Here is a 21,199-nt window from a genome sequence, read left to right on the forward strand (position 1 = left end):
GTCATCCACAGATATTTTCATATATATATATATATATAAAAGATGCACAGGAGTTAAGTTATAGACATCTATTACTGAAGGGCTGAGATGAGTGAATGTAAAAGGCTATTCCTCTACCTCAGATCCAGATCAGTTTTGCAGAAGCAGTGAAGCCCTTCTGCTGCATAACTGAAGAAACACTAACCAATTATTAAACATATAGCTATATACAACATAAATAAAGCACCACAGACTGCAGATAAAACTGTACCTTATTTCTAGCTTTCCTCACCTTGATTTTGTTTAGGCCACAGACTTAATGTTAGTTTTACTCTGTCTATACACACACACATATATATAGCTCAAGTAGACAAACAGTTTCTTGTAGTCAAACACTTACTTGATTTTAGCAATGCAGCAAGTGTGTCTAAAGCAACCCTGTCAATATAACAAGAAAAGTCAAAACAGCAACCAACCAGTAAGCTTAATCTACAATACTATAAAACTAGACAAGATATTTACTGCTAACAGACATATAAAGTCTAGCCTCATCTTTTCCTGGTTGCATTGTATCACAGACTTCACTTTTAAGATTTGATTTTACTAAGAGATCACATAAATCTGCTGTATCTGAAGTCTGATGGTAAAACTTAAAAAATATCAATGCAATGGCTATCCAAACTTCCAGCTTTTGCAAAAACACTGTGACTATGTAATGTTTATGACCAACACTCAGTGGTTGTGACAGTTCTGAAATTCATGTTCTTGTTAGCAACAGAACAAGTATTTCCACAAAGGACATTTTCAAGAACTGTAGGTCAGTATTGGTGGTGTATTAATATATTGAGAAGCAACACCTGTCAATCTGTACTACCATACATGATGGTCGGTGTGAGAGTTTTCTTGTACACAAAGAAATTTTTTCAATTAACTCAAATGTACAACTAGAAAACATATAGACTTATTTTTCCCCTCTTTGTGAAGACAGACTTCATGTATATGATCTTACATCATAAACACGGATATCATGATTACTCACATCATAGAATAGTAAGTTCCTATGTCTAATTTTAGGCTGGGGCTTAAAGGAGCAGGGCTGTTTTTTTTTTTAGTCTGCCACAGGTAGGTACTTCAAAAAGGTGCAGTGTATAAAGAAAGGCTATCTTCAGTTAGATCCACTTAGCTAATTTTTACCGTAAATTCACCAAAAAAAACCAAAACAAACCCCGAAAAGAACCCCAAACAATCAAAAAAACCCATAAAACCTATCTACCACCATGGGGCTGGGAATCTAAAGTCATCACTTTCAGTTACACAGTGAATTTTATGGTTTTTTAAACACAACAGCACAATGGCCAACTAGACAAATATTGCTGGGACTTCCTACTCTATATTTTATGTTCTTGCTCTGAGAGTCTATAACTGATTTGAAATAAAACAGAAAGAAAATTTTATTACCAAATAAAAGGGATAGTGTCACACCAAAAGCACAAAGCTGATGCAGAAGCCAATTAAACAAACTGAAAAACAATGGGACTGTCTTAATCTGTTTGTCGTGATTTGGGGATAATTATTGTACAGTTTCCATTCAGGAATATTAGAGACAGAAAAATAATACTTATATTATTTTACCAGTACTTCAAACAGACATTCCAATATTTTGTGTTACTCTACTGGGTAAAATTAAACTTCCCATCTCCTTTCACTTTATTAATATTTAGTATTCAAATATTAATTGTTTGATTTCTCTAATACTATTTTTAATTTACAAGTAATTTTTGAAACATATACAAGGTTTTACCATACACTATATTAAAGAGACCTTACTTACTTCATAAGGCTAGTGTTCTTTTTACTAAAAGGGCCAATGATCTTAAACATCAGTTCTACTACTCCATTCTTTCCCAAAGATACTGCATTTACAGCTGGAAGAGTTAAAAGCAATCCATTTTAAGATAATGTAATAAGAACGGCAAAAGAAAAAAAATCAGTATACTCAAACTAAAATTGACACAAGTTAATTTTGAAGTACAAAAAATGCTTGTGCTTTAAGACATACAATGACAAGCAGACACACTACACATAATCAGCATGACAATCCAATCTTGATAGAACTTGGAAAAGAAAAAAAAGTAATTACTACTATACAAATTAAATCATGCACTACTTCCAACACAGGCTTCTGCTTTCTTTGTTATTAAAATGCATTTTAAAAAGAATTTTCTTAATTCAGTTTATCAAAACAACAGGCTTTCTAAAATTTCAAGTCTAATAAGTTCTATGACTTGCTACTATAATTTAGTATTAGGATAGACAGGTACATTCACCAGGGTTTGAAAGCCAAGAGTCTACTATAAAATTTAAAAATGCCAATTGGTATAAGCTTTCCTGAACTACATGTTATGAACATATGTTCTCAGAAAAAAAAAGTATAAAATTAACCCATCTGAAAGGGAGAAAATGAAAAGAAATTATGCTAAGACTTATTAAGTTCAAGAAATATGCACTGAAAGTATACCTCGCTAAAGTCCAACAGCCACTGAAAATAGAAACTGCTGAAATAGGCACAGAAATTCAATTCCTGACTGAGTTTAGCAATATGTGCCCATGACAAAGCAGGAAGACAGTAGCTAAGACTTCAACATAACAAATGCTGTTATTAGTGTAGACTTTAGTATGTGAACCTCAGTTGCAATTTCATCATCATTAGCAGAAATATTACACCAGAACCTAAGAAAAGTTAGGACTTATTCTAACAGTAACTGTACTCAAACTTTAAACAGTTCTACGCACCAGAATGTTATGAACTACTACTTTTTGTGTTTCTAAGGAGTGGGAAACACAGAAAGACAGAACTGATCTTAGCAGAAGCCAAATTGGAGACTCAGTTCAATATGCCATTTTCAGGATGAAGCAAGTTTTCAGCTAAGCAATGTTAACTAATGTAACTATCTGTATTAGACTCCTCAGTTTGGAAGCGCTTTACCTCATTATCAGTCAGCTCAACAGAAATAAAGCTTCCAAATTTTGAAAGTATTAAGGCTTTATGAATTATATCTGCTCATGAGAATGTCCTGGAAACATAATCTCACAGATCATCAAATCAGTTCTCTGGGTCAAACATGGCTATGTTTTCAATTTCTTGCACTTATTTAAGATGTTTAATGACCATTTTGAGCTCAAATGAAAAACTTAAGAGCATCTAACCAACAGCAGAAATACAGCAAGAACCACACTATTTTGATCAACTTCCTACTGCCTGTCTGAACAATTAGGCTCTTGTGGAAGAATATTACCCCAATAGTAGAGCACTTGTACACAAGGATTAAGGAAAAAGTTAAATTAAGAAATATAATATTTCCTGTGTGAACCAAGTGTTAAATTAGCAATAAAGAGATAAAATAAAGAAACAAAAATAAAAAAAACACGAGCATGAATAATAAAGAGAATAATTATTTACTTCTAAGTGCTTTCGCAAGCACAATGTTAGCATTTCCGGTTTACATCTTCACACATCAGCATTTATGCAAATTAGATAGCTCAAAATTCCACACATTCCATAAGATTGGTTAAAAAAAAAAATCAGCTTCTTCCAGAGTTTAAGCAATTTTAGGATATAAAAAGCGAGTTCTCACAAAGAAAGTATTTTAAACACTTTAATATTAAACAAGCATCCAAATCTGGTATTTTAAGCTTATTTAGGTAAAAAACTTTATATTACACAGAGAATAAAATAATCACAAAGAAAGTATTTTAAACACTTTAATATTAAACAAGCATCCAAATCTGGTATTTTAAGCTTATTTAGGTAAAAAACTTTATATTACACAGAGAATAAAATAATTATCTGCAATACTTACAGTTGGTTGAGTAAACTCTTAATACTTGAAGACATGGCAATATTAGCCTGTGGTTCTGCAAATTCTGCTTCACTAAAGTCAATGGTATGTTTAGGACACCATTTATTCTTGCTTTCATGCCAATCTTTTTGTCTGATGTCAAAGAAATACAAGATCAATCACACTAATTTTGAAATTATTATTAAAAAATAGAAGTTAAATGGCTGAATTTCCTCTAGTCATAGAAGTAGATGTCAGCTCTGTGTATCTACTTTGCACCACTCTTCCCCCCCATCTCACTCCTCCTTTTGCTCTCCTCTATCAATTCTGAATACATAGATGCTTACACAATAAGAAGAAATTTTTTTTTAAGTTTCAATTATAAAACTTCAATGTATTATGCCATAATATCACCTTTTGGACCAATTTTTGCAAGAAGAGTATGAAGAAGCACCATTAATTCTTCATTTGGTGGAGAGTCTTTGCTGGCAGTCAAAAGCAGCTGTAGTAAGATCTGTGTCCCTCCTTTGGTAACTAAGACACTTGCTCTCCGACCGCCACCTAGAAATTAAAATTGAGCTGATATCTCTAAAGCCAAAGGACAATGAAATATCTAAGCTACAGTTATCATAAGTCTTTAGAACAGCAATATTTTAATATTTTATTCATATGTGACTGCACTATGCAAGAACATGCTGGACTTAAACTTATTATTTGTGTAGGATTACTTGCAAGGTGACTTCAGTCTTTACGTTCTTTTAATTCTGCATATCAGTCCGCCTTAGCAAATGCCAACAAACAAAAAACCAAAACAATAATAATAAAAAGCCTCACAAAACCCCCAAGCCCAATAAAAAATAACCAACCAAAACAAACAAAAAAAGGCCTGAAGAATAATGTACAAATATAATCATATATGACTCCTTAAGGAAAACTTACCAACTGAGATTACCTCAATGAGAATATTCAATATATTTAGAATAGTTTGAGGATCTTTTGTATTCTGCAACAAAAAAGACAGCGATGTTTCCCTAACGTAGCAATCTATTACAATGGCTTAGATACTTAAAGCTAGGAGAAATTGCCACCACCAAATCAAGTAGAACTTAGGATGTATAACCACCCAGCTAAACATCCCACTACGCACTTGAATTAACCACAGAAGCAAATAAAATCTACTTTGTAGTATGACACAACAATTAGAACTGATAGGTGACAAGAAATTCATAAGTAGGTTACTTAAAGACAGTATCTAATCATTACAGACCAACACCACAAGTTTTGGAGACTCCAAAGGATAACACAACATATTTCATAATAAAAAGCCCAGTGATAAAATGCAAAACTCACTGTGCACCCATAACCACAGAGATTAAAAGATTTTACCTCTAGGGTTGCCAGGATAACTTCTATTCCAGTGGAGCCCTTAGAAGTCATCTCCTTCCTGGTTTTTTCTGTCAGTGAGAAAAAGACTAATACTAGCTTGCAGAAATAAAATATGTGATCAGAATGATCAGAATATCTAAACTGTAAATAATAAAACCTATTAAAAACTATATAAAACTAAATAAAAAACTTAAGCAATTCTAAAACTCATTTTTGCTTTCACTTGTTGAACAATCTTGTCATGTCCTAGAAAAAAAAGACTGTAAAGAAAAAAAAGCTCTCTTCCAGAAACTTCTGCTTCTCATAGATATACATATATACGCACATACATATATCAAATGAATTATTACTTAAATTACAGCTGTTTGACAATAAAAAATTAACTTAGAGTAACCAACACTATACCAGATAGCATTAAACGTGGACTTAAACAGATGCTGTCAATGGCGAAAAAACCAGATGGACAGTCAAGTTCACTAAACAAAAACAAAAATTCAAGTCCAGCAAGGAAGATACACAATAAGGAAGGCTCAAAAGGGAAACTACTAAAACTACAAAACTTAGATAATTACCTTGACTCTGAACCAGATGAAGGATCTTAGAGGTAACATATCTGGCATTGTCTGATTCTCCTAATACAGAGTCCAAATTGATCTTCTCCAACTGTGACAGCAGGGACATAGTCCGAGAATTGGCAGAAACGCTACAAGAAGGATTTTTTACATTTTTTTTTGGTCTAGATCAGAGAAAGAAAACCACTAACAACAGAAACTCCATCTCAGAGTAATGGCAGTGGCTAATTCACCTTCATATTTTATCTTGACTGTAAAACAGTCTTAATCCTCCTTAATTCTGGCAAATTTACAGATTTTGCAAAGCCTGAATTGCAGCAGACTAATTATATGTAACAGCATCTCCAAGAGCAACTATGAACAGAGAAATCAGTTGCACCAAGTAAAATGCAGATATAGGTACAGATGTTGTTTATCTATGTCACTTAGAGTAATTTATATTTAATAATTTGCATTAAGTGACAGGATACTGTATCAAACCTGCCACTCAAGGAAAAACTGGCTACAAACAATCCCAAAGACTGTCTCACAGGCTGGCATTTTGAAGTGGGAGAAAAGACTGTCATTCATGAAATGAGCAAACTAGCACCCACCAGCTGAAGAAAAAGAACACCATTTTGAACGAGAAAGCTTTGGAACATTTCCAAAGTTATCATCAGGGTTTGGATTCATTTTGAACACAAGGGTATTGTGGCCTGCCAACAAAAAAATTGCCTTGAAAATGTATTTTAATAGAAGACACAGTTTTAAACCAGTCATTCATATAGGTAGGTAATTACAAAGAAAGAATTACTGTAAATATTTATAGTATTCTAAACAGAGTCAGCCTAGAAACTGTTTATTTGCTCTCTAGTTTAACATCATAACAATTATTCAGAATAGTTTAGAGATTCACATTCCTACATGAAAGTAATCTTTAGACAAATGTTTGACATTTTAATTACAGTCATGCAGTTAACTACAGGAAATTATGACTTCCAAGAATTAACTACATTGACTTTTCACTTCTGTAACATTAGGGTCCCACAATAATCAACAATAATTCATTTTACACTGACATTGTTCTGACTCCCTACAATAAAACTGAAGTCTACAACATTGCTTTATAAATTCTGTCAGTTTTGTTTAAAACAATGAGGAATTATTACTCCTTGATTTGTATTTTACATCGGTGTAAAGGTTTCACACTTACAGTTAACTCTATTAAAATGTTAAAATCAAGGCAGTAAGGTAGCCAAGGCCAAAGATTATACTGCCAAGAAAGCAAATTGATATTAAGAGCTGCTGAGGAAACTCCTTTTACCACTTTCACTTTTCCGTATTGACATCTAAATGAGAAACATAGCCAAAATCTATTTCAGACTACAGATGATACTTACAAGCTGCTAACAACAAGAATAAGAAATGGTTATATTAACTATAGACTTAAATCAAAGCCATTTTATATTGTGAAGTAAGCATATCACCTTCTCAGTTATTTGCTAGACTTTGATTTCAGAATATTTCTTTAATCTAAAACAAATCTGTCTTGGGTGCTGAAACACTAATTTCCTTGTTTAAGTAAAGCAGAATCACTCCAATACTTTCTCATCATCCAAAAGCAGGCTTAGTATAACGGTATTTTTATTTGCGTAACCTTTTTTTGTGTATTTCTCCTCCTCCGTTTATCCATTTGAAATGCTCCAAAATTAACCCAAGATTTTAATGAAATCCATAAGCTCTGTTGATCTAGTATACAAACTGACAAACTTACACAAGGTGTTATCTTCACCAGCTCCAGTCAAAACAAGCAAGAGTCCCGCCAAACAACACATAAGCCAGTGTGTATGAGAACTGCTGCTTCAACTTCCATATGTGTGTGTATATGTATAATTTCCATTGTGGTATATCCCTAGTCTTACCATGAAATAAATGTAGTTTGAAAGCTGAAAACAAGCCAAGAAAGCAAAGCTGATCCTTAGAAATAATAAAGATTTTTTGAAAAATGAGGAAAAAAACTTTTTGCAAAGATAAAACTCACATGTAGACATTAGAATGTCAAAGCAAACCTAATTTTTGACCGCTACAGCCTGCAAAATTCAAGCAACACTGGTGCCTGTAAACAATTTACCATGTACAGGAAGTTGGCATCTAACATAGTTTCTCCATACTTACTAAAAGCTTTAAGAGGTTTAGGAAGGGTAAGTCATTCTCATTACTGGGTGGTATAACAATTTAAGTTTTAAGATTTGGAATTACAATCTCCGCCTGGGGACAGAGCTCCTATCAAGAGCAATAAGCACTTATTGCTGCAGAGATATCTTCAGAATGGTTTTCGGCTATTTGTCCTGCACAAAGTCTTCCAATATAAATATAGCCAAATAAACTTCATGTCTTCACCATACCCAATCAAGCATACTTGAAACTGTCATCAGCTAACACTGAAATATACATTAAAGTCTTGATATCCTCTTAGTTATGACTGAGTTTTCATCTTAAACTAAGATTTGTACTCTTATTTATTAATATTCTACACTAATATACACAGTGGTTGTAAAACTGTGACAGTTTTCAATGTCTGCACAGTAAATTAAAAAGACTGTAGGACAGGAATTATGGCAGCCAGCCAGACATACAGGAGTAGAATCAGTAGTACTGCTGTGACAACCCATTTGACCTAAGAACAAAATGAAAGCCTAATTTGTAATGAGACTCTTTCTCATATCTGTAATGCAAATACATATGTTTTGATCAACAAACCATTCAGGATCCAAATCTAGAAGACAGTTCTCCAAAACAGAGAGGCACCATGGAATCCAATATTTTTAACAGCAAAAAACCAGAATGGCACAATAAAAACTGTGTCTTATCAGAGCTGTGTTTTCTCTCAAGCTGCTGACATTGCAGAACCTCACACAAATACTCTGAAAACTGTGTCCTGACTTTCATGGTGACCTGACAATGACAGACACAGCAGGAGCCAAAGACTCAGGAGGAAGAGCCAAGACCTTCCTGTGCTTAGATTGTGAAGGTATAAAAGCCCAGGGGTTCCTTTGCTCAAGGTCCCTCCTTGGAGGCACCAGCTTGAGCTGTTTCTGTGCTGCTACAGCATGAATAAATTGCTTTGGGAAACGAGACATCTGAGACTCTGCCATGGGAAACCTGGGGTCAAATTAGTATGCAGGCAGTGTAGACCAGTCACAAGAATTCTGATTGGAGTATCCAATATACACTGGAGTCATCAACCATCAAACTAGAAGAGCACTAACTAGGACTCCAGCTCAGTCAAAAGCCACTGTCAGAAGGAATGTGATGACCCAAACAGATCTCACACACCAACATGCAGGCTATCCAGGTCTCCAGCTGCCATGAGTGCCTGAGTTTGTCACTGATGAGGAGGGCAGCGGAGACAAGATGAAACTAGTTTTCCCACAATATGAATAACCCTTTTTTTATTAGAAGTCGCATTTTTCACCTCACTCATTCTAAATCCTTCTCACAAGAGCACTCTGTAATCACCGAGTTACATACAGTCTCTATAATCTTTAGTTATTAAAAAATTCTGACGAAGAAGCACCAGAAGAAACTTCATAACACCATAAAAACTATTCTCTTCAGAGTTCGATAAAGACCACAGCTGCTCTTCATGGCATACATATGCCAAACCAGTCCTTAAAGACCTATAAAAATGATGATTGAATAACCAAAGGCAATTTCATTCTAACGCTTTGTATCCCTTCATTTGAAAGTTTTTCTCCCTGAAGTTTAATCTTAATATTTCTGGCACTTCTTACTACCAATGTGACTGTCCTTTACCTGTTCCAGTCATATACCTCTCTAAGCACAGTATCTTGCACATATTTCCATCAAATATTCTTAACCATTTTCTGCATTTCACGAGAGTATTTTGAAATTATTTGGTCCTGCAGTAGTTTTACAGATCTTTCCAGCTTCAAGGTGTCTGCAATTTTAACAAGAATTTCCTTCTGATCATTAGTCAAAACCCAGAATATTTCCAATCATTAGCTGTAAGCAGAAGGAGAAAGAAAGAGCAGAAATAAACTGTGCAGAAATAAACTGTGCACCGTTTCCTTCTGACAGCCATCAACCACCACTAGTCTAGTAGCCAGTCAGTGCTTTATTCTGTCCAAAAACAACCAATAATTATTCTTCTGGGATGGATTTAGACTTTCTTTAAGTGTCTTGGGGTAAAAGTTTACCAGTTTTATTTGATCCTGTACAGTTCCTGTCTCCATAGGCAGGAAACTCTTTCTTCATCCCACATTCAAATGCTGCAGCTCAAAATGCCCCTCACACCACCACTTAGCTTGCAGAAGGGAAGCACTGAACACCCTTGCCATCATTTCAACTGCTGCCAAAGCTTACAGCATTACTCAAGGTAGCCAGAGAGCTTTGTGGATTTCCTCCTTCTCTGGTTAGGAAAGCTACAAGTAGATACAGAGGATGCATGCCCAGACAGTGAGAACAGAGGACTTCAGGGGCTCACATTTGAAAAAGAATTCCCTCAACAAGAAAACATTTTCTCGAAGAAAGATCCCTCACTGCAGGGACACTTCTTCCATTCCCAAAAGGTTTAAGCGTTCTAACTCTGATTATGAAGAAGTGCTAGACTCACAACTCTCCATTACTCACTGTATGCCACTTTCATTATGCAAATGCTAGAACACATCATCATAGTTTTCTGGTTGTCTACTCACAATGAGAAAGATAACTCTAATGGCTGCCAAGGCAGCTTATAAAAATTCCCTTATCTTAGCATGGTTTTCAGCTATTCATCTTGCAAAAAGCCTTACAAAATATAATAGTCGAATGAAGGATATAACCACTTTCCCAACTGTACCTACTTCCTCTGAAACTGCTGTATGCAGTCAGCCAGCACAATGATGCATAAGGGAGTTTCTTCTTCCCCCACAGTAAACAGGTCTTCTGTATTTTGGTATGTTCCAATGAGCCTTTAAAAACCTATTTTAAAATAGGCAGGCTTTTCATGAGTTTGTTCTGATTTTATTCCAATGCAAATAAATTCAAACTATTTTTTTTCTCAACCATTTCCACAGTTACCGAATAATCTTTAGAGAGCTAATACTTCTTATTAGTTCAGAGCTATCTCTGTAAACAGAGTCACCACAACTTATTGAAGATTTAGGGAACAACTGTTTTGAATTGCAGAGATAAAACGTTTATTTTATCTCTATAACTAAAGAAGAATAAATGGCACTTAAGTGGCCACTCTGCAAAAACCTAATATTCTTCGTGATAGTATATTTCATGTATTATAATTTGTAGTGTTTTCATGAATGCTCATTGTTAACAGAGAGTTTGCTTTCCTTATCATAATGCCTAAGGAGCTAATATACTATAAGGAGAAAACGTAATTGTTTCTTTACTATTTCTTTTGACCCACCCCTCACACAAGTAGGAACAACCAGTCTCTGATATCGAGCCATTCTACTTCTAGTCAGCAACAGCAAAGATGATACTACACACAAGAATTTAAATTCAAATTTTAAATAGATTCCAAGACACAAAACTAATGCACAGTAGAGCAGATTCTTCATGCAAATTCACCCACTCACTTAGAAAATAATGAGTACTTCAGAGAACTAAGACTGAAGCCAAAATTCCGTATTTTGCTGCCTGTACATATTTTTTTAATCTGATTAGATCATTTGACTTAACAAGATGGTATAACCTATGCTATCTTAAGAAAAAGACTGAAAGCCTTTCAGTAGTTTCCCGATGCTTAGCAGCCCTCCAGAAACAATCTCATAAACTTTTCAAATGCTTGCTAAAACAAGTTAACATGTAATAAACACAACTTTTCAACTCAACATCTTCTACAATCCCACTCTTGTTTGTTCTAGCTATGTGTTGGATTCCAGGATTGTTGCAGAATGACACACATTTTATGACAAAATCATGGCTTCTTACACAGTATTATAAACTTGTTCTTTAATTCCTTCCGCAGAGATCATTTTATGCTTTGCCAATATGTGCAGTGAAATTATTAATATACTTTTCAATTAAATTTAATGTATACTTTATATTTGAACATATCTAACAGTAACTTAAAATTTAAATTTTGCAAGTTATTTATTAATTAAGCTACTTCATGATATCAATATTGATTTCTTCAGTGTTTCAGGACATCAACTTAAACAGTCTTACCATGGACCCATAATAATGGAAGTTTCTCCAACGCTAGTCTCAGCTTCATATATTTTATTTATCTTATTATTTAGATAAAGACTGTTTTTTCACAGATCTCAAATAGCTTCATGTTGAGAGGTCACTATAGTTTTTGCAAATTTACCTTTTTTCAGATGATGTTTTTACTTTGTTCATATCGAAAGATGATTCTTCAAATTGCCATTTCTGATAACCTGGAAGATATTAAACAACTACATATCGTCAACATCTTTTGTCCTTTAATGATGAAATGCTACCACCACACTGAATGTCTCTACACTAGAAATGCTAAAGAAGTTAATTCACATTAATTGCATTTCTCCACACTGTCACAAGCTCTTCTCTCTTCAAACTATTTGATCCAGCTTTTAAAATAAATTATTGCATTGTAAGTATGGAGTATGATTCTGCATTATAATTCAGTCTTACCAAAGCTCAGAAAATCTGATTATAATAGAACAGAAATTTGTATAAGTCATTTAATAGACATTATTTTCCTGTCCATGTGGAATTTTATCAAGTAAAGTTTTTGCTGAAGCCAGTAAATACACTTTTTTAAACCTACTTGACAATGTTATAAGATGCCACAACATACTTATTTCTGACTACCATTTCAGGTATCTATAGAGTAATTAAGTCTAGAGGTACAGTGAGAAACATGGAGTATTTGGTGTTCTTATTTAAGCAAGACCTGAATATATTTCCTGGACAGAAACCATATCATGCTAAGAACTCAATTTTCCTATCCTTTTAAGGACGTAGTGTCCTCAGGGCACAACACTTCCTCAAATGGTGCCTCCAAGGTTGCAGTCTACAAGACCATTAACTGAACCTCAGTACCCATTTGAGATCTACTATGAATGACAAATACTCCCACTGTGACAAAAAATAGTATCCTCCAAGAGCACAGTTGTTAGTTTAAAGATAGAAGACAGAGCAAAGGGGAAAACGGATGTTCAAAGATATGGGTGCTGAGAATGAATATGACAAAGCACTTTTCTTTTGGGAAATGCAGGCAATAAATTCAGCCAACTACACACACAGAGCTGCCCCCCATCCCCTTCTCCCCAAAGAAATGTGTAATACCTCTCAAAAATCTTTGTTGTTCAGCACCTAAAGTAATCAGATTTTTATTACTGGTAAGTTCCATGCCGCAACTGCTAAAAGCCTAAAGAAGATGAAGTAAGAAGCAAGCTTATTTCCAGACTTACCTGAAAGCAGAATCTTTTCCCAGCAGCCAGGAAGCAAATGCTTAGCTTTTCACCAGAATTCCAGCTTGACTCAAGTTAACAGGTGTCCTAGGTTTCTCCAAGTACCCTTCAAGTGTAAAGTATCTCGAAATCCTTTAAAGAAAATAAATAGTTACAAGACAATAGCTGTGCCCACCACAATACACAAAATTTCATGAATTATAAAGTCTGGACTATCTGAACCAGGTTGCAGGTTGCAAGTCTTACTGGGGGGAAAATATTAGACTCTTGAATGCAAGTAGCCAGGTCTGTTTTGCTTGCAGCGTTGACCCACTGTCATACAGATGATGAACGGTCTGCCAGTGCCAAGACTGTCTATATATTATAGTGTACTGAACTGCTGTACAAGTCGAGCCAGCTACTGAGCTGAACTATCTTGAACTGCAAGATCTTAATTTGTTTGTCTAAATTCACCACAAAGTATTTAATAAGTGCTAAAGTGCTTACTAATACTCCAGGTCAAAGGGAAAAGTCAAGCAGATAAGAAAAAGTACAAGAACCTCTGAAAAAAACCAAACCAAACCAAAAACCCCAAAAAACAACAACCAGGGAGGAGCATGGAAAAAATGAAAAGAGATAGAAATGCACACAGTAGCAATCCAGAGAGTTGTGGTGAAACATTTATGCATACTAAAGCAAAAAAGTTTCTCTAACATTTTAGCAGGTAATGCAAAATTACTAATTTAAAATTACTAATTTAAAACTTTTAATATTATCGTTATTTTGAATAAAGGATTGATAGAAAGGTAAAGGCACAAGGTGAATGAGTCTCAATTTAAATATACATTTTAAATTTAATACCACTTGCCTGAGAGTGGTAGTCGAGCAGAGGAAAAACTAGTAGCAGTTTTGCTTTTAAAGGAACAACAACAATAACTGAATAAAAGCACCTCAAGTTGAAGGGGAGCAGAAGAAAGAAAGAAGTGTTGACTAGTTAAAATTCCAAGCTAGGATATGCTCGATTCTCTGCAATCTCCCTCTGCCTTTTCACATTGCCTGTGAATCCTCTCACCTACACAGTGGAAACAGGCAGCGTCTTCACGGGAAATTTCTCCAGATGCGTGAAGTTCCAAATCAGAAAGCTGCATTCACTGTAATAGTGCTACCAACAGTACAACAAATTAAATGGACTGCAAGAAATTATATATAATTTTCACCTCTTCCTTTCTCTTCAGAAAAGCATATAATTGCCTCACTCCAAGGTCAATTCGGTGTCACTGAGCCACTGACTCACCTTCTCGCTGATCCACCTTTTCAATGCTATGAAATTTTGACATTGGCAAGGTTCATGCAAAAGGGAAGAGTATAACCCCTCCTACAGTTACCTTCCATATAAAGTTTTCACATTTGCCAAAACGTAACAGAATAGCATGGAACAGAGTCTCCTACTTCTTGGATAAATATTCTAACCACGAAACTACTGCACAAAATGGCAAGCACTATCACAAAGCAATTTTCTTTTGCTCAAAATAATGGCTAAAGAAATGAACTTGTACCATTTCATTCAGACCTCATATTTGGACATGACTATTAGGCATTGCTGTGAGTGCCTGTTAGACTACAGAGGACTTGTAAGGACACCATCTTCCTGAACACTATATTGACATACCTGTATTAGATGGACACCCAGACACTCAGCCTCTTCAAGGCAGTAATAATTCTGGTCAGACATTGTAACAGGATTCAGAGGAAATTTTACTGATGTAAGTTCTGGGGCTCTCAACATAACTGGGATGTGGACTTCCTGAAGCAAGTCCAGAGCAGGGCAATAAAAATGACTGGGGTAATGGAACAACTCTCCTATGAAGACAAGCTACACGAATTGGGACTGTTCAGCCTGAAGATGAAAAGGCTCTGGGGATACCTTATAGTAGCTTTCCAGTACCTAGAGGGGGCCTCCAAAAGAGCTGGAAAGGGACTTTTTACAAGGGCATGTAGTGGTAGTACAAGAAGCAATAACTTTAAACTGTTTAGGTTAGATGTGAGGAAGAAATTCTTTACTGTGAGGGGGTTCCCCCAGTCCAGTACAGATTAAACCAGAAGCAAACTGACCTTTCATTTCACATACCCTAGTCTCAGAAGCTGTTCATAGGTCAAAAACATTCTTTTTCAAGGTACTTGTGAGTCTGTTTAAACAAAACCATCTAAAAAGACTTCTGTACTCTTCATTCTGTAGGCTATCTTAATTCCAAAATACTACTTATGATTTACATTTTTAAACATAGCAGCAAAGTATTTGCAGGAACTATTTACCTAAGCACATTTACACTTGCAGGAATAAGGTCTGTGTTCAAAATTTAGAATAAGCAGCAACATGTGACAGCAACAGCCACTGTCTCAGTACCAAAAGCAACCTATCCAAAAAGCTTGCAGAGAGCAAAACACCGTGACAACCAGCATTCTAAATGTGGCAAAACCACATGAATACCCCACACAATATGGAAAACAGCAGTATATTACTTGACATTATACAAAAAAACATTCACCAGGACAGCAGAATGCTCATCCTTTGACAGCAGTAAGAACTGGCCACTGCTACTGATACAGTAATGCTGCCTCTACCATCTCATCCTCCTGTACCTTAAGGAGGACTGGCCCTTTGCAAAAGGCTTAGCAATTATACCTTAAGTAGTGCCTCTGGCTATTTAATCTTTTACTCTTTCACGCATGACATATTGTTTTCCAGTTCAGCATCCCAAGCGACAACTTCCACAAGTATCTTTTCAAAAAACTGGTTGTTTATGCTTTTTTTCAGGGAAAGCAGTTCTATTTTAAAGTCATACAAATCAGCAAGGTTATCAGATGTGAAAAATTTCCCTAATAAAAACATAAGATCTAATGTTGGAATAAAAAATCTCACAGGCTAATTGGGGATGCCAGAGTTATTTATACAAACTGCTTTGAATCCTGAAAGTTTAATCCAATACATACATGTTTTGGTTACCTATAAACCAACTCAAAACTCTAGTGATTGAAAACCTGGGGAAATCCTTCAAGCTTTACAACTAAGTTTCAAGTTGGTAAACACTACATCATACTCAACCACAATCTAGTAAACAGAACCATATACATAAATAACTATAACTGATGTGGTAGTGAAAATTTGTTTTCTGAAGTTGACTATTCCTAGCCCAGTTCCTGAACCTTCTTCTACAAGAACTGGAAAACAAAAACATAGACTTCCTACTCCAGGACAAATCTTACTTTTCATAGGAAGTTTCATAGGAATTAAAGTCCTAGTCAATAGGCCAGAGGGAGACAATTTTCAGAATCAGCTATTTCTTTAATTAAATTCTAAAGTAGGATGGAATGGCTTTGAATACACACTAAACAGTTATTGCTTCCTAATACTTTAACATGCAGCCATACAAAAAACTTTTACTGCCATCAAAATATTATAATATCCCTAAAGGTACATTAGAAGTATTTCTTCTATGAAAAGAATTTTGTTCAAGATAGTAGAAAAACTAGAGATACTGTTCCTCCAGACATAATTGCAAGACTTTATGTGGAAAGGGTAGAAAGTAGTCCTTCATCTAATGACTAAATCTACCCAACACTTCTAAGTAGAAAAAAAAATCTGAAGTTTTTGGTCAAAGAGAGTCTAATTTTTAAATCCAAAACAAAATGAAAAGACTAACAACCTTTACCAGTCAAAGAAAAAATACTTCTGAAAATCAGCTATGCCTTTCCCTTGTACCGTTTGCTATAAATATTTATAGTAGGGAACAAAAAAGTCAGCTGATTAGCTCACCCATTGCTGCATTATAGCAAACTGCTGACTTTTTGACGTGACTAGGTAAACTGCAACATACAATCAGACATTCAAAACGACATACATAAAGCTTCACAGAAGACTGAAGCAGCAAAGTCCTTTACAGCAGCTTGCCAACTATGTCACGCAGCCATTACCACCAGTCCACTTAACTGTAAAAAGAAGGCCTGACACATGTAGCCAAAAAAGCTGTAAATACCCAATAATGATTATGAAAGAAAGAAAAGCATTGGCCAAGAAAAGGCAAAATAAAAAATAGTACTTCATTTCTTGCCTGGAAAGAAGCTCCTAGAAAGTTACTGGCATTGCAAGCATAAGATTACTTCAAGATATGACAAACTTGCTATCACCAGGGTCACATGGGATCACGTTCAAAGCTGACATGATTTAAGCTGACAAAAATACTGCAGAAGTCAGCTACTTCTTACCCCACTAGCATAACCCTTTCATCAGGTAGAAAGTGAATGGCACAGGGAGGGAGAAGGGAGCAACAAAAATAGCCAGAAGGAAAAGGACAATCATAGCAGAAATTAAGCATTTCCCTACACCAGAAACTGAACAAGAACTGGAAACCTTGTAACTTTAGCCAGCTCTTGGAAATGCTCCATTAATACAGTGGGAAATGTCAGAGGTGCTTTCCAGCACCTAACCCAGTGACTGCTCCTTTGGTTTACACTGTCTCGATGGTTAAGGTCAGCCTGTAAAAAAATCAACCCAAACATCTAAACTTGCTAGTTCTAAATGAGTTAAAGCAAACCCTCAATCCTGGTTTTAATCTAGACGAAAAAAAAAGAAAAGAAAAAAAAATCCATGGTTCTATGTTGCAGATTTATCTATTCAAATACCTTCAAGCCCTTCAACCTCTTTAGTGCACAGAAACACAATCACCACAACCCATAATACTCTCAGCAACTGTTCTCACTTTTAAAATCTTAATTTTGATCGTTTTGCTTATGAATTATACTTGGAGCAATTAAAACAGTATTGCCTACCTCCAGTATGCAAAAGCCTGGACATTCTGTTTCTCATAAATTTTAAGTTGTACAGAAGTTGTAGTGAAAACGTATATGTGCCTTGTAATGCATTGAATGTTTTAGGACTGTCACCTTTGCGGTTGTTGCAAAAAAGAGGAAGGATGTTTGGGTGCTCCACTCCTCCCCACTACTTCCAGTCTTTCTATGCTTAACTGTTACAAAACTGTATTTTCAAATGTAAACAATGCTGAATCATCCATGTATCCAGGCCACACACTGGACAGTTCATAATCTTCTTGATGCGTAGCACAGGATATTGGACAGTTAAGCTGTGGAGAGTGGCAGGACCTGAAAACATACCCAGAGACACACTGCCATTATAAATCCCTCCTATGCACTCACACAAGCAGCTGCCCTGTTCAGCACACTCACACTCACTCCAAGAAAATTGACTTCCCGCCTATGTTGTTTAAGGAGTTTCAACATTTCAATTACTGCAGTTATATTCCAGAGTCAAGGTGACTCAAGCAGCATTCAGTTCTTTCAGACATTAGCAATTTGTATCATAGGAGCAATATCCTAAGAGCACACAGCTCACAGATAACAGGAATTAAAGATGTTTCAAATAACACACTGAGAGCCAAAAAACAAGTGATCCCCAGCTATGTCTAGCAGAGTATCATCATAAATTTTAAAGACTGTGAAGTCTCTAATCATAAGACACACTGCTGACAAGCTGTTGAGTGACAAGCTGAACACCTTTCCTAAACTAAAAGCTAAAAATGAGGTGAAATAGCAATCTCCTTCTGTAAGCCAAGAGGACTTCAGAGAGCCCTTCTCCTGATTTTTTCCCTTTTAATTGTAGCTTCTAACACATAATTTCAGTGAATTTGCTCCCAGCAGCAGTAAGCTAACCAATATAAATCTTCTACCAAGAAACCTGAATATTTTTCAAGTTCAAAAGCTTGTAGTTGGAAGACGATCTGTGAACTTCCTGAACATGAAACCTAAAATATGAGCACTGTCACCTCCAACACCTAAACTGAAAGTTAAGCCTGAGATCAGGTATCATTTCACACATAGATCAGGTGTCACTTCACACACCAAGACTACTCCTTGGTTTAGTATCATTTCCTTGCTTTCTGAAAAAAATAAAAATACTTTTTTTGAAGCTTAAAATAAAAAAAGTACTTCCCTTAATTTATGCTGGCATAAAAAAAAATTCCCAGTAGTGAACTGAAACATCAGAAACTATGTGTTAAAATTATTTTAATGGTAAATAAGAACATCTCCATAAAAAGAGATTGTCTTGCCCCTCTTCCACCCAAGAAATAAAAAAATATTCCAACACAGACTTGCACTCACAACACATAGCATGAGATATAATTTCCAGAAAAACTCTTCCGTCTCAATTATGATTTCACTGAAGGATTAACCAGAAGGTGGGGCTATCCCACTAGCAACATCCAGTCACCCAGCATAATACAAAATACACACTGAAAGCTACAAGCAAAACAAGGAAGATTTTCAAGAAATATAACCTACAAAGGTAGTGCACACATGTATTTCTCTAAAGGAACAACATTTGTGGGAATATTCGTTGGAGAGCTAATTCCCTCATGACAGAAAAATAAATACACAAAAATCAACATTCATATCACAAGACTATACAGAAGTTTCATAGTGTTTTTACACTATACAGTTACACAGATGAATTCAATCTCTGCCTGTAGATATTAAAGAAAGCCTACCACTCTAAGTATCTGTAATAATAGTTCATCCAGCTCAGGACTCCTAAACATCTGACAAAGCTCAGTGCCTGAAAACAGTTTACACTGAAGAAATACACCACACCACCCCCTGATATGCAACCTATTTCTCAAACCTTCTCTGTCGAGTATTTGAACTGACACCTAGAGAAGAATACGTGATATGACAGATTTCCATCACTGCAAGAGGAGGCAGGAAAAGGAGGGGGCAGAAGGGGAAGAAAAACCAAACCCTAAATATAACAAACCCCTATACACGGAGCGTTAAGTTAGGCAGACGTTGGGTAGGCCAAGTCGCACGGTACATGAGGCAAGTGTTATTCCAACCGTCGTGTTTTCCATGCAATGCCCGCGCTGGGTCACCCCTCCAGCGGGACAGGGGGCACGGAGCCGCAGCGTTCGGAGGCCGGAAAGGCCGGGGGTCACCTGCAGCCTTTGCAGCAGCAGGACTGCCCGGCAGTGCCCCCCGTAGGCGCGGCGCGGAGGAAGCAGCTCGCCCCGCGGCCAGCGCCGGCCTCCGTGCGGCTCCACCCCGCGCTGCGGACAGACCCGACCCCGCCGGGCCCGGACACCAGGCACCGCTCCTACCGTAGGGCCCGCACCCACCTCCGCGGGTGGGAGCGCGCGGCCCAGGCTGACCCGCCGCTCCCCGGCAGGTACGCGCCCCGCAGCCGCGGGGAGCCGGCACGGAGGAGCCCCGCCCCGCCCCGCCCCAGTCCCGGCTCCGGCGCCGGCCCCGCCCCGCTGCGGCCCGCTCCGCGCTGCCGGGGACGATGCTCGGCCGCGGGGCTTCACCTTCGCGGCAGGCGGGGAACCCCTCACTCACCCCGCGGCGCTCAAGCGGGGGCGCCGTGCGGCGGCGGCTCCGCGCTGCGCCCCCGCCGTCCTCACGCGCGGCGGCAGGACCTGCCCGCACCGCAGCGCGTCACCGGCCCCGCCGCGCCCCGCCCGCGCGCAAGCGCCGCCACCGCCGCCGCGGGGGGGGAGCAGTGCCCGGGCCGCCCGGCGGGGGGGAGCCCACGGCTGTAGGATCAGCCGGACGAGTAGCGTGAATCCGCCGGGCCGGCCGCGCCCGCCGCCCCACCCGCTCACGTCCGAGCTGTCCATACCCGTATAAGATATACAGGTACCTAAGGGCGGGTGCCAAGAGGACGGAGCCAGGCTCTGCTCGGTGATGCCAAAAAATTGGACAGGAGACCACGGGCAGAAACTGATGCACAGGAAGTTCCACCTGAACATGAGGAAGAACTTCCTTACTGTGCAGCTGACCAAGAACTGGGAGGATTGCCCAGAGAGGTTGTAGGGTCTTCCTCACTGGAGCCCGAGATTAGCTCAGTTGGTTAGAGCATAGTGCTAATAAGGCCAAGGTCAAAAGTTTGATCCCGGTACAGGCTGTCCACTTAAGAGTTGAACTTGATGACCCTTGAGGGTCTCTTCTAACTCAAAATATTCTGTGATCCTGTGAG

At 37.4% G+C, this 21,199-nt stretch overlaps 1 protein-coding gene across 13 annotated transcripts in view; it reads right to left on the minus strand.

Annotated features, from left to right (window-relative positions):
- The window catches only part of AGTPBP1 (ATP/GTP binding carboxypeptidase 1), a 59,423-nt gene extending 38,753 nt beyond the window's left edge, over positions 1-20,670 (minus strand). For 2 of the 13 annotated variants that reach the window (XR_010426467.1, XM_064641192.1), the window contains exons 1-9: positions 13,177-19,932; positions 12,090-12,159; positions 5,777-5,907; positions 5,205-5,272; positions 4,758-4,821; positions 4,233-4,379; positions 3,840-3,971; positions 1,811-1,904; positions 380-417 (exon numbers count right to left, since the gene is read on the minus strand). Coding sequence is in view for 11 of the 13 variants with exons in the window: in XM_064641192.1 (XP_064497262.1) it covers positions 380-417; positions 1,811-1,904; positions 3,840-3,971; positions 4,233-4,379; positions 4,758-4,821; positions 5,205-5,272; positions 5,777-5,907; positions 12,090-12,121 (706 nt within the window). In the remaining 2 variants the exon portion in view is untranslated. Of the gene's footprint in view, positions 1-379; positions 418-1,810; positions 1,905-3,839; positions 3,972-4,232; positions 4,380-4,757; positions 4,822-5,204; positions 5,273-5,776; positions 5,908-12,089; positions 12,178-13,176; positions 19,934-19,991; positions 20,219-20,321; positions 20,400-20,559 lie in introns of those variants that run through there. The other 11 variants (XM_064641193.1, XM_064641191.1, XM_064641186.1 and 8 more) reach the window with 10 other exon arrangements.
- Positions 20,671-21,199: the final 529 nt, after the last annotated feature.

The sequence above is a fragment of the Pseudopipra pipra genome, chromosome Z (genome assembly GCF_036250125.1).
Source record: "Pseudopipra pipra isolate bDixPip1 chromosome Z, bDixPip1.hap1, whole genome shotgun sequence".
Classification (NCBI taxonomy): Eukaryota; Metazoa; Chordata; class Aves; order Passeriformes; family Pipridae; genus Pseudopipra; species Pseudopipra pipra.